The following is a 12,120-nucleotide window of genomic DNA, read 5'->3' as shown; positions in this document are numbered from 1 at the left end:
TTTGTTGGCGTTCTGCTGGAATAGTTTTGGGTTATGTATTTCCACCGATAATTGCCATTATCATTTACTATGATGATGCATTCCAGTTGGTCGAGTTTGCACAAATGGTGGTTTTATGGGAAAAACGTTTTTTTAATTTTTATTGGAATTGTTTCAACAGTTGTTGGTTTGTATGCAAATATCTTAAATTTGAGCTAGATTATGAAATGCATTACACTTAATTCAATTGATCGATCATATGTAATTTCACTTTTGATAATTAATTATGTGCTGCCATATCAATCATTCACATTATCTGACGTGTTTCTTGTTTTATTTTTACTTTTTATATTGAAATTTTGAAAACAAAATTCTCATAACTGTACATGTGTATATTGTATATTGAAACTCATTGAAAACATTGTCCTTATTTAATTTAAAATAAATGGAATCATTCATTGTTAATGTTTTCAGTATTGCAGATGTGAAAAAATATCATTAATGTCTGTTTATCGTGAATAGCATGTATAGTTAGGCTGCCATTTTCCAACACATATTTAGCTGTTTATATGAAAAAAGGCATTCAGTCAATTTAAACTGACTGGATTAAATTGCAGTTGATAAAAATTTCAGTTTAGTCTAGACTTTAGGGAGATATAATAGGTGGCTGAAGTGCAGATCTGATGTTATTCAAGTAATAATATATGGAAAGCGGTCACACAGTTATTTCCCTATTCATAATATTTAAGCAAGGATTTCAGTTATAATTTCTAGTGTCTTTAGGGTAGAATGTTTGTTCATTATTTTATAAATTGTTTTATCTTAATTGATATTTTGTCAATATGTAATTTACATTAAATTATCAAATACGAAAAAGTCTATGCAAATTACAATTAAAAATCATTAGGAAGTGTAATATCTTTTTAACAACACCAGTCAGTTTGCATATTTTTGAAAAGATGAGACAATTATGTATTCCTTGAGCATTTTGTGTTAGCATCAAAAATAGTATCTGCTGAAAAATACATCAATTACAAAGGAAGCTTTTGTTGCTTGCTTGCTGTATTGCAATCATGTGAAATTTAGACAAGAACAATTAAGTGAAATAATTTAATTTTCATTCATTGGCAATGAATTGTTTGATTGTGAATGGACTGCTTTGAGTAGTTCTACTTTTTGGACCTCTACAAAAGAGAAGAGCAAAAAATTGAACGTTTCTTGTTAATAAACAATGCTTAATGTAGATAAATTTTAGATATTGAAATGAAATTTCAAAAATTATTTATAAAAATGAAATATTGAACTTTACCTTGTTGTAAGACAACTTTTCATGCAGCTTTCAATGGTTGCTTTACTTAAATAGATTGTATCTGATTTTTCATGGCAGCTTTCACTGCAAAATTGTTGAAGCAGTGCATCTGCAATTGGCGCAGCCTGAAATTAGCAAAAATTATATTAATATGTTATTGTAATAAATTTCATTTTTACGGAAAAGGAAATTGATCAATCAATTGAATAAAGTAAATTTAATAATTCAATAAGCAAATTAAGCAAAACAAACTTCATGAAAAAAGCATTCTTTTCTGCATATTGCCTTTTTTATCGGTTCCACTTGTTCACATTTATCAGTGCAATATTTCACTACGACAAGTACGTTTTGTATCTAAATTTTAGTAATATTCATATAACTACATAAAAATTAAGTGATAAAATTAATAACTTATTGAAATAATTATTATTTCAATAAATAATTAAATATATTGCACTTAAAACATTTCATGATATTGCCAGAAACAAAAGCAGTTTACCGGATCTATGTTGCTTTTCACTGCTGTGTGGAAAATGCAAAACGAAAAGATGAAGACAAGTGCAGAGTAATTCATGACTGGTGAATGATTCTTTTTTCGTAAATTCTACCGTTTTTAAAAATGAATTTAAAATTTAAACAGCTGATTGCTTGAAATAAAATTAGTGTTTAATGTTCAATGTTGAATTGAAATTAATGAAAAAAAAATCATTCATTAAAAACTTCAACACACTGTCATTAACAAATTGCAATGGTTTCTATTTTTGAACAATAATGAGTCGTACATTTTAATTAGCAATTTATTTCTTATCTAAAATTTGCATCTTCAAAATACAAAGAATTGTTGTACACTGTATTTATCCATATTATATGTGGTAAAAAGGAAATTAAAAGTCTCTGAATTTAGACAATAGTTGTAAAAATATTGCCACAAAAATCATGAATGAATTTGTTTCTAAAATTGCTTTTATTATACATTTATATATTATTATATATTTGGAATTTGCATTTTAACAATTATTAAAATGCATTTATTTAAATTTTCCTTATATTTACTTATTTCTTGAATGTTTTAAGAAAAACAGTATAATTAATAAATTATGAAATATAACACAGCATTTATCAATGTGGAAAAGTAAAATTCAGTGACTAACTGTTGCGTATTTTCAATGATTAAGCAGCAATCTTTTCATTTAAAAAATTTCACAGAAAAGTTTTTAAAAAATAATATAAAATGTCGAATGCATTATTGCAAATTTGATAGAATATTTTTTGTAAAATTTGGCAATGTATTTAACGCTTTGATTATAATTCAACGTAGGTGCTAATCAGTTTTTCATTATTAGAGACAATTAAAATTGTACTTATTTACTTTCTAGTAAACTGACGTAATTACCGCATTTTGAGATAAACGACGAAATGTAGTTTAATAAATGGCACCTTAATTATACTTGCATTTCACCATAAACAGCCATTAGTAATATTTTTATTTTCACTTTAGCAGTACTGAAAAATGAACAATAATTAAATGATGCCATTTATTTAAACGTAAATAAAATCCATTTTCCCACTGATGTTATACTCCCTCAGTAGGAAAATTATTATTTTTAATACATAGCTTCCCATAAAATATAAAAGAAGATGATTTTGAAAAATATGTGGAACTAACTTTCAATGAAGAAATAAGAGTATACAAATCGACTGAACTCATATAAATGATCGGCAGAATTATGAGAAGGAAAATGATGCTGTCACGATTTATTACAACAACAAGAACAACACACATTTAAAGTACACAAATATTTTATTTCAGACCACAGAAAACAAAAATAGTCAAATGAACACTGAACAACAGGTACAATATTTTCCCAATTGCAATAATTATGAATAGAAAATGTTTTATAGGATGCGATATCTCCTTCTCTTCAAAGAAATAATCGTCCAAATAATTTGCTTTTCTGTGAACATGGCCTGGTAATCTGACTTTTCATTTGCTAGTTTTTTCCACCTTCTTTTCCTCGTTATCCATTTCAGCAATGTCTTTCTTTTCATTGTAGTCTCCTCGTCTGAATCTTGATCTTCTGTAGAACCGCTGAATCACTGCTCATCGACACTTTCCGCATCTTTCTATTTCGAATGTATTTTTATTTTCCATCTTCTCAAGTTTGCATTAAATAATTTCGGCTTTATCGTACATCAGTACAACAGTATGCTGATTTTATGTGCACCACTGGATGGTTTGGCCGGTTAAAAGCAAGGCATAGCATTTGCAGTGGACGACTATGTAGCGAAGCAAGGTCTTCAAAGACTAAAAACGTTGACGACTGGTTCAATTCAGTATGGCCTGAATTAATAGCAACAGTATAAAGCGCAGGGAAAGCTTTTCTCAATTTGATGAAATTTCTGAACTTGATATCAACTATGTAAATACAGACGCCGCTGTTGTTACGTCTGATGTACCAAAAATAAATAACGTGGTAAGTGACATCCATTGCATAAAACAAGAGGACAGTGACGACTCTGACACGGATACAACAACAGCTGAAAGTATCCCGTTGAAAATGTGCCCGGAATGAAATGAATGCGTTGACCATCTGGAGCGATTTATCGAAGCTACGGAAAGTGCTGACGAAGAAATTTTTAAGGCCATCACTGTCGTCAGACAATTCGTCGAAGATCACAGACCAAAATTGAAATTAATAATGTTGAAAGATTTTTTCAGCATAAATTAAGTTCTTGAATAAATGGGTGTGAATCAACCACTGCCAGGCGCATAACAAATCTGGAAAAATTGATGTGCACTCACGTAGATGAGAATTCTGGCCATCGACATGACAATCCTTGAAACCATTGAAATATGCATGTCACCAACGAGATGCGACAAAAAAGCAACTTTGTCCACTTTGTATAAGCCACGCAGTGTATTTGAATCAAGCAGATGAGATGACAGACAGATCAGCTCATCTGATTCGAGCATTGTAAAATATTTCAATTCACTCTTCAATAGAAAGTGATTCACACATCTATTTTTATTCACAAGCATACTGTATCTTTATAATCATCCATACAGCTAAATTTCATCATGTGGTTTCGTTGGATGCACAGCGAATGATGTCCACTCGATTGGATGGTTGTTGTTGTTGTTTGTCCATTCCGTATTTTTTCCAATAACCTCACCAACGTTGACATTCAACCAAACAGCGGTAGTCGGTGCCATAAGAAAATCAATTTCACTTTTTTATCCAATCTTTGAATGAAGACTTAAGTGAATTCTTCAACGGTTGTCAATATTTCATCGATTATCACATTTCAAAAAGTGTTGAATCAAATTTGATCAATCAAACATGAATGATCATTTTCCAATGTATCGAAAACACAATATCAGCCGATTCAATCTAATCAAGCTATCACAAAATACAGTCTTGGTTGTAGCAAACTTTATCTGCTGAACGACGATCCAACAAACATACGAAACAATGTCTCAAAACAACCAACGCGTGCACACGTTCAACAGCGACTGAACGCACTGAACGCGCACGCCAAGCACAATCTGCGCTTGGTCGCTATTCAGGTTCGGTTTTATACTACGCCTACGCGCTACTCTGCTTCTTCCTGTTTTCATCAGCATTTCGCCGGCGTAGTCTCTTTTCGCTCACGTAAACCATGATTTGCAACATTTCGCCGGCGTAGTCTCTTTTTGCTCACGTGAACCTTGATTAGCGACATTTCACTTTCTATTTTCCAACACATGTTACATTTTTACAATGTTTCTGATGTAAGAACGCCAATGCTGCAATCACCACCTTTTCATCAGTTTTGCACTAACCACATTACTTTTTTGTATTTTATGTAAATATATGGACGTACTGTAAAATTTATTACTAGTTTTAATTTCATTTCCCAGATCTAGCTGATGCTGTATTCAAATTTCAATGAAGAGCAATACACATGAAGACTAAGTGGTTTATTTCTAATTATCTTTTCTTAACTGACTTTCGAGATAGATGAATACTTCATTTTTTACTACGCAAATAATCTTCAGTATAGCGTATATATGTGTAACTAGTGACAAATAAAGCGGAAATTAACGGAAAAAAAACACGAAAATAGCTCACAACACTAATAATTATTATTACGATTAAATGATTACAGATCACAAGCTGAAGCGCCACCTATCAACAAAGGAGAAACTCAGCTGAATTCTGATTGGCTAGAACGATATCGAACAGAGAAGGCGGAAGTGATGAAGTCTCGGTGTGTGCGCCAGATTTAGTGTGCGTATTGTTTTGATCGGTGTCGGTGTGCCGTTGTTCGTTGAGCAACAAACGTTTCCTCTCTCCATTATGAGTCGTTCTGATGACGGTAACAAGAAAGAAGACAGTTAAATTTGATGACATCCGTGGGATCCAACAAGGAACCACTCGGTGGTTACTACCCCTGTCCATGTTGACAGAGAAGGATAGCGCCCCTTGTTAGATGGTTCGCCCGTATGCGAGCGTGGTTTTACATTAGCCCGCACGACGTTTGTTAAAAATGAATTACAGCGTTCACAGCGTCCTTAAATACCGTCTGTTAAGCCAACTACGCGTTCAGATTAACCACTAACAAAGACGCATGGAACTTTCACGTGCGACACAAAGAATTGAAAAAATCGACGAGTCATACGGTGGTCGACTTGTATCATTGTTAAAACAAACATTTCCTACAGTAGGCGAAGTAGTCCAAATGCAGATGGCCAAAAATCAACTCATATGTGGCGTATTCGATAACAGAATATGAGAGTTGCTTAGTTCGAGTGGAAGAAAAGCCGTTAGCCGAGATGACAAAATCAGCCCGGTAGGAGGAAATGGTGCTGGACAGAACGAAATTAGCGATAAGTGAAGCAGCATTTGCACTGGCTGATGACTTATTAGCGATGGCCTAGCCAAAAGTAGGTCAACAGAAGCCGCTGCTTAAGAACGCGCAGCTTCTGCTCTAGCGGTGGAGGTAGCCGAAGTAAAAGAAGCATTACCTCAACGCTATCCCAAGCCGAAGCGGAACGAAACGAAGCATTGGCATTTCTAACCAGGTGCCCGCCTGACAGTAGCAAGATCCTACAAAGTCTTTTCTCACAGAAATGTCACAGAAAATGATGGTAAAAATTCCGCCTGCTACTTCGGAAACAGCAACCATCACGGAAAGACATGATATCCATTTGTGGTGCCACAAATATTGCGACAAGAAATTCTTCATGGTCTACACAGCAGCCTTGAAAGTATAGACGGTTTGGGAAAAAAGAAAACTCTGTGAAAAGTACTTCAGAGATTTTGCCACACTGAATTATGCGAAGGTGTAGCTGATTGGTGTAGGAAATGCCAAGAATGTAGTCGTTGAAAGAGCTGAAGCAGGCGTCACAGAGGACAACTACAACCGCAGATATACCCGTATCCTATAAGTCGAATGGAAATCGACATCGTAGAGCCATTCTAACAGACAGAACAGGGAAAAAGGCGCATCTTGACGATCGAAGACTAATTTTCAAAATGGCCAGAAGCATACTCCACACCGGACACGAAAGCGGATATCAACGGAAAGACACACAGATAATTTTTGACCAGTGTTGGTGTGCCGTTGTTTGTTCAGCAACAAACGTTCCTCTCTTCATTAGGAGTCGTTCTGATGATGTTAACAAGAAAGTGCAGAAGACCGCTACATATATAACAAATTTTATTCAATATATTTTTATATATTATCATAGAAATCTGCTATTTTTTTAAAATGTATCTTGTTTGTTAAGTGTTTCCAAAATTGTATTTTACAAAATTGTGAACATTTTTTGATGAATTAAAGGATTTGCATTTATTCTTTAGTGCATTTGTAATTAAATATGGTGTGATGTTCCTATCAAGCAATTTTTTGACATGTTGTTGCTAGTATTATTTGCTGATATTTGCACACAGTTATGCATGTAGTTGTGGATGTCTGTTATTATTATCTTATTAACAATTAAATTATTATTATATTATTAACAATTAAATTAATAAAAACAGATTAATTCATTAGATTTATCATAGAAATTATTTATTCAGCAAATTAATTTATTGAAGTGATGTATGATTATTTGGATGACATTTAACAGTAAGCTAGCCAGTTCGACCAAATCGATTTCAACAAGCAAAAGCAATTAATTAAAAGGCCGTGAGAGCGGGTTGACATTGAAGATATGAAGCGAGGTTTCCATGCAGAACAAAATGAATATGTTGCAAGATTTGTAAAGCTTTCTGAAATTCTAATTCTTTAGAAAATGCTTTATGGATTTGTATTATATTTTCATAATTTGAGAAATGTCAGCTACCGATTGCAAAGTGCTTTTTGTCAAACACGGAAGTTTCTAATGATATATTTTCAATAATGTGAATGGAAATTTTTCTTGTAAAAATAGTAATAATTTAACTCTGCTTTTATTACAGATAGCAGTATTATGCGGAAGAAATTTTCATTTTCTCAGGCCTAAAATTACGTAGCTTGCTCAAGCGTACAAGCTATTACTGCGAAGAATTGAAATGCAACAAGTTCTTTCAACACCTCTATTTTTTAGCAGTTACAAATAAAAATGTATGATACCATGTAGATAAACAGAAAAAAGATGAGAAATGAAAATGAAACGTTGCATACGTTATTTCATGAAAAATTCAGGATTTAAAACCGCTAATTTTGTTTCGCATATTTTTAGTATTATCGCTCTTCTTTTCATTTGTTGCGCTTTTCTTTGCGTGTTTGACATTTTCAGTTCAATAATGGAGTTGGATAATAATAAAATTAAATTTGTATGAACCCAATAAAAGAGAAATTTGAAAAAATAAAAGAATAAGAGCAATTTTTCACTTGAAATAATAATCATCTGTAATCAGTGAAATTTGAAAGTTAAGGGATTTTTTATTTAACACTTTCCAAGTTGGGATTTTTAATTGTAAAAAATTAGCACCACTTTTAAATACTAATATGCCTTCCATTTAACAGCAAACTAATCTTTAATATCACTATGCTTTGAAATTTAAAATGTTAATATGCCCAAATTATCATTGAAATGTGATGGAGTATCACTGATCTGTCTATTTTGCAAGTTTGCAATTTATTGGTTGTCTACGCCAGCCCATATTTGAAATTTTATTAGTTTTATTTGTTAGAGGCCGTAGATTAGTCAAATGTTGTACCCGTTATAAGAAATATAAGTGAATATATTACAACTTTATAAAGATCAGAAACTGAGTAATTTTTTACTGTAACGTTTATAATAACCCCGCCTGAGAAACGTTAATCTAAATTTTGAATTTTAAATTTCAACCATAAGTAACTGTGCAAAGTAATTTCCATATCTATGGTTATTAAGACACTAGCTCGATATGATTTAATACTACTTTTCTTCATTGTGATATAATGTTATATTATTGATTTTATTGATATTTAATTTAAATAATTAAAATTTTATATAATGTTTGCAGTGCAATTAATAATTCCTGAATGAAGATTATTGTTGATATCGGTTCAACATGCAGCATGCATTACATGATATAATATATTCCTTCAAAAATTTGTTTGAAACTGAAAATCAGAAAATATGTACAACTAATTTGCACAACTTTGCTATTGTTCAGCAAAATGTATGCATTAGCTCAAAGGAATGCAAAATCTAATTACATGTTAATTTTAATAAGTCATTTCAAGAATGAAGTTTATTTAATAAATGATTTTATTTTCTCAAAAAATGGCAGAAGAAATAAAAGGCAGATACCACAGGAACTCAAATGCTTTCTTAATCAACTCTAGCTATAACTGAATGAACAGTCTATCCCCTATGAATTCAAATTTTACAACCTATAATTCTGTCAAGCACTCGTTTAATAATGTTGAAAATGTATGCTTATTTCAATATTTTTATTTTACCTATATTATTTCCTTTTATTATATTTTTATTATTAATTATGCATTTTATTTGTAGACGTTTCAATAATATCATGGAATAAAGAAGTGAACTGTACGATCGATTTGGTTTTTGAATGAAGGAAGTAATGGTGTATACTGAACAAATCTAGTTTCCAAAACAATAAAAGCAATATTCTAAATAATAAGCCTGTAGTGTGAATCAATAATCAATTGTTTGCGCTGTAATTTGCAGATGTGCTGCATTTACACATTGTATGATCATATATATAAATTATGGCAAAACACAACTTTTTTATAATACTTTAATGATTAAAAGAAAAATTTTGAATTTTTGGTAATTTGATTTCCATAAAGTTGACTGTTATTTTAACCCTTTCAGACCAGCAATTTTTTCTGTGAAGCAAAATTTTTTTTAATATGCGCTTTAAACATGTTATGGTGTGTTTATGAAAATTCTAATAGGATTTATTGTTTGAATAATATTATTGCCATTTTTAGAGCTGTATCAAAATTGATACACTGGGCCTCAAAGGAGTACACGTTTCTATAACTAATTGTGCATACGCTTATTGTTCTTATGTACGCAATCATGCAGTAATAGGCAGAGAAATATTTATTTAGTTATGAAATTCTGTAAAGCAGTTTCTGTTGCTACTTAGGCATAGGTAAATACTGCATTTTTTGCACAGGCACGTCGCTAATTTAGAACACAGTCTGCATCTTCTTCGCGTTTGAGTGATTTCTGGCCAATGGCTAGTTTGGTCCTTTGCTACTTCTCTTGAGACGTCAGTTGGTCGTCTTCCCAATCGTCTTGACGTCAGGGGTGGCGTTGGAGAAGACGCACGAGAATGGCTTCTGGAAGTTCACAAGACACAAGGACTGACTAACTTGGCAAGTGAAGCTTAGTAGGTCCAATGTGCCTGTGCATGTTCCAGGCATCTCCTTTCTGTCCCTCTTATACAGTTGCCATGCATTTGTCATGGCAGTGCTGATGATCCAAAAGAAAATGCGACGGGTCCATTTTCGACTTTTGTGTTCAATGCAGTATAGAGCAGCAAGCATGTTGTTCAGGTCTATACCACCCATATTCATGTTGTAATTTTTTTTAATGTTTGGGATTCCAACGTTTAATTATTGACAGGTGCATGGGGCAGCAACTACCAAATTACAGCAACTACTAGACGTGTAGTGAGGACGCGATCTCAGTAATAAATATGAGCGATGGTGCAAAACTTTCAGAAATGTTATTGATTGCATCTGACAATAATTCATTAGACATCCTAAATGATTTTTCTCAGAAAAGTAATACGGGGTTGGGCAAGCGAATCTGAGTACGCTGAGGGTAGTAAACATGATGCGCAGTTTCCGTTAAAGCCCAGTGTATCAAAATTGATACAGGTATTCTAAGGAACTCTACTCAGCACCCCAAAAACTTTAGAGGCTGCAGTTAATTTTAACATCATTTTCACATCAGCATCTACTAGTAAAAAAATTATTATCCTTAAATTCTGCTCAGTTCTCAATTTATACATCAAAATGCAAATTCATGTTTTTTCGTCTCACCTACCTGTACAGTAGGGCGCATTATAAAAAATCTACTAAGATGAGAAAAAAAATGGCAATAAAATATTGTTAAGACAAATGTCAAAAATACATAAACACAAGCATGGCTAACAAAAACATTTCAGTAAATAGCTATGGGGCATAAAACATTATGTATCAAAATTGATACGGTGGGCCCGAAAGGGTTAAAGTAAGCAGCTCAATTTGAATGTATAGTAAGTCTGCAAAAATTTAAAAATTTATTGTACTAATATTTCTTCTAATTTTCATCTCAGGCATCTTGGTCGGCATTAATTTTCATTTTTAATATTTGAATTTTCATAACGGAAAAAGTTATTCGAATATGGTTAAGCACGTTAAATAACAAAATGTTACATTACGTATAATTTTAAATATTTGTATATGCAAAGATAGTGCATATTCACGAACATATCATAATATTTGATACAAATATATGCAATTAAAGTAAACTCTACGTGATTAAATATGTTCCTTTTTTATTACTGTGGACAATAATTAATCAGTTTGCATGTTTATTTAGCTGTATTAAATACCAAAAATACAACATTGCGTAATTTTGAAATTAACAAAGAAACAGTATTTAAAGGAATGCTGAGTTAAAAAACGCAACATTGAATCCAATACAGTTAGATAATGCATTCATCTATGGCATGGTTTGCCATTTTATTTCTAGCAACTGCTGCACTGTCTGATCTGGTAAAATTTATTATTTTTTAAAATAGGAATGCTTTTTTTAGATGCTTTTATGTTATTCATCATTTTGATTTGTTATTTACTTTCAAGTTTGTTTTGACCTAAAAATTATCTTATTTGAAAACCCTAGAAAAGATTTTGAATTTATTTTAAAATTTCAAAAAATATAAGTAATGATTTTTCAGTAAAATGCATCAATAAAAATGAATAATAATGTAGTTTGTGAATGAAATAATCATTACGTTGTAATTTTATAGTAGATAGAATACCTAATATAATTACTCTTTTTAAAGAGTTAAAAATATCTTTCAATCAACTGAAATAAGTTTTTAATGAAAAGATTGTGAAGGGAAATTATAAAGAAATCTTTGTTATTTACCAACAATTAAAAATTTTAATGAAAAAATTCTTTTTTTAAATTATTTATAATCATGTTATCTATGCATAAATACAAGAAGAACTAACCGTTCTTAAAAACTAAGCGAGTAAAAGATATTAATTAAATGAACATTTATCAATTTATATTACGCATGAATTGCATACATTTTGCATTGCTCTCTGCAATGCATTATTGATTTTTGTTGATTTCAGGATAGAAATCCAACAGTTGTGGAATTGTTTGACAACAACGATGA

General features: G+C 31.6%; 5 protein-coding genes across 5 annotated transcripts; 2 read left to right on the top strand and 3 right to left on the bottom strand.

Annotated features, from left to right (window-relative positions):
* Positions 1-1,096: 1,096 nt before the first annotated feature.
* Positions 1,097-2,760, bottom strand: Tsp_12239 (hypothetical protein). The gene is made up of 4 exons (XM_003367231.1): positions 2,737-2,760; positions 1,541-1,642; positions 1,289-1,413; positions 1,097-1,163 (listed from the first exon to the last, which is right to left on the bottom strand). Exons 1-4 carry the CDS (start codon positions 2,758-2,760, stop codon positions 1,097-1,099), a joined length of 318 nt encoding a protein of 105 aa, XP_003367279.1.
* A 362-nt stretch (positions 2,761-3,122) lies between these two features.
* Positions 3,123-3,861, top strand: Tsp_12238 (conserved hypothetical protein). The gene is made up of 4 exons (XM_003367230.1): positions 3,123-3,140; positions 3,191-3,259; positions 3,450-3,531; positions 3,719-3,861. Exons 1-4 carry the CDS (start codon positions 3,123-3,125, stop codon positions 3,859-3,861), a joined length of 312 nt encoding a protein of 103 aa, XP_003367278.1.
* Positions 3,862-4,906: 1,045 nt separating this feature from the next.
* Positions 4,907-5,730, bottom strand: Tsp_12237 (hypothetical protein). Its single transcript, XM_003367229.1, has 3 exons — positions 5,477-5,730; positions 5,112-5,151; positions 4,907-4,996 (listed from the first exon to the last, which is right to left on the bottom strand). The coding sequence occupies exons 1-3, from the start codon at positions 5,728-5,730 to the stop codon at positions 4,907-4,909; spliced, it is 384 nt and encodes a 127-aa protein (XP_003367277.1).
* Positions 5,731-6,401: 671 nt separating this feature from the next.
* Positions 6,402-7,681, top strand: Tsp_12236 (hypothetical protein). The gene is made up of 3 exons (XM_003367228.1): positions 6,402-6,539; positions 6,652-6,948; positions 7,607-7,681. Exons 1-3 carry the CDS (start codon positions 6,402-6,404, stop codon positions 7,679-7,681), a joined length of 510 nt encoding a protein of 169 aa, XP_003367276.1.
* A 2,313-nt stretch (positions 7,682-9,994) lies between these two features.
* Positions 9,995-10,300, bottom strand: Tsp_12235 (conserved hypothetical protein). Its single transcript, XM_003367227.1, has one exon. It carries the CDS (start codon positions 10,298-10,300, stop codon positions 9,995-9,997), a length of 306 nt encoding a protein of 101 aa, XP_003367275.1.
* Between the last annotated feature and the right edge of the window lie 1,820 nt (positions 10,301-12,120).

This window comes from Trichinella spiralis, assembly GCF_000181795.1.
Source record: "Trichinella spiralis strain ISS 195 chromosome Unknown Scfld4623, whole genome shotgun sequence".
Classification (NCBI taxonomy): Eukaryota; Metazoa; Nematoda; class Enoplea; order Trichinellida; family Trichinellidae; genus Trichinella; species Trichinella spiralis.
This window is presented reverse-complemented; position numbering and strand designations above follow the sequence as displayed.

Bases quoted from the DNA above. Each gene is read 5' to 3' on its own strand.
- Tsp_12236 (XM_003367228.1), top strand. From the start codon at position 6,402: ATGTCACAGAAAATGATGGTAAAAATTCCGCCTGCTACTTCGGAAACA. The intron at 6,540-6,651 runs GTATAGACGGTT...CCAAGAATGTAG, and splicing joins TCTACACAGCAGCCTTGAAA to TCGTTGAAAGAGCTGAAGCA. The intron at 6,949-7,606 runs GTTAACAAGAAA...TCATAATTTGAG, and splicing joins TTAGGAGTCGTTCTGATGAT to AAATGTCAGCTACCGATTGC.
- Tsp_12237 (XM_003367229.1), bottom strand. From the start codon at position 5,730: ATGGACAGGGGTAGTAACCACCGAGTGGTTCCTTGTTGGATCCCACGG. The intron at 5,152-5,476 runs GTTTCTCCTTTG...TAAATTTTACAG, and splicing joins GCCAATCAGAATTCAGCTGA to TACGTCCATATATTTACATA. The intron at 4,997-5,111 runs GTTAGTGCAAAA...TCGCTAATCAAG, and splicing joins AAATACAAAAAAGTAATGTG to GTTCACGTGAGCAAAAAGAG.
- Tsp_12239 (XM_003367231.1), bottom strand. From the start codon at position 2,760: ATGGCTGTTTATGGTGAAATGCAA. The intron at 1,414-1,540 runs GTTTGTTTTGCT...TGCTAATTTCAG, and splicing joins AAGAATGCTTTTTTCATGAA to GCTGCGCCAATTGCAGATGC. The intron at 1,164-1,288 runs GTAAAGTTCAAT...TCTCTTTTGTAG, and splicing joins AAAAGTTGTCTTACAACAAG to AGGTCCAAAAAGTAGAACTA.
- Tsp_12235 (XM_003367227.1), bottom strand. From the start codon at position 10,300: ATGAATATGGGTGGTATAGACCTGAACAACATGCTTGCTGCTCTATAC.
- Tsp_12238 (XM_003367230.1), top strand. The intron at 3,260-3,449 runs GTAATCTGACTT...CATCTTCTCAAG, and splicing joins TTTTCTGTGAACATGGCCTG to TTTGCATTAAATAATTTCGG. The intron at 3,532-3,718 runs GTTAAAAGCAAG...ATGTAAATACAG, and splicing joins ACCACTGGATGGTTTGGCCG to ACGCCGCTGTTGTTACGTCT.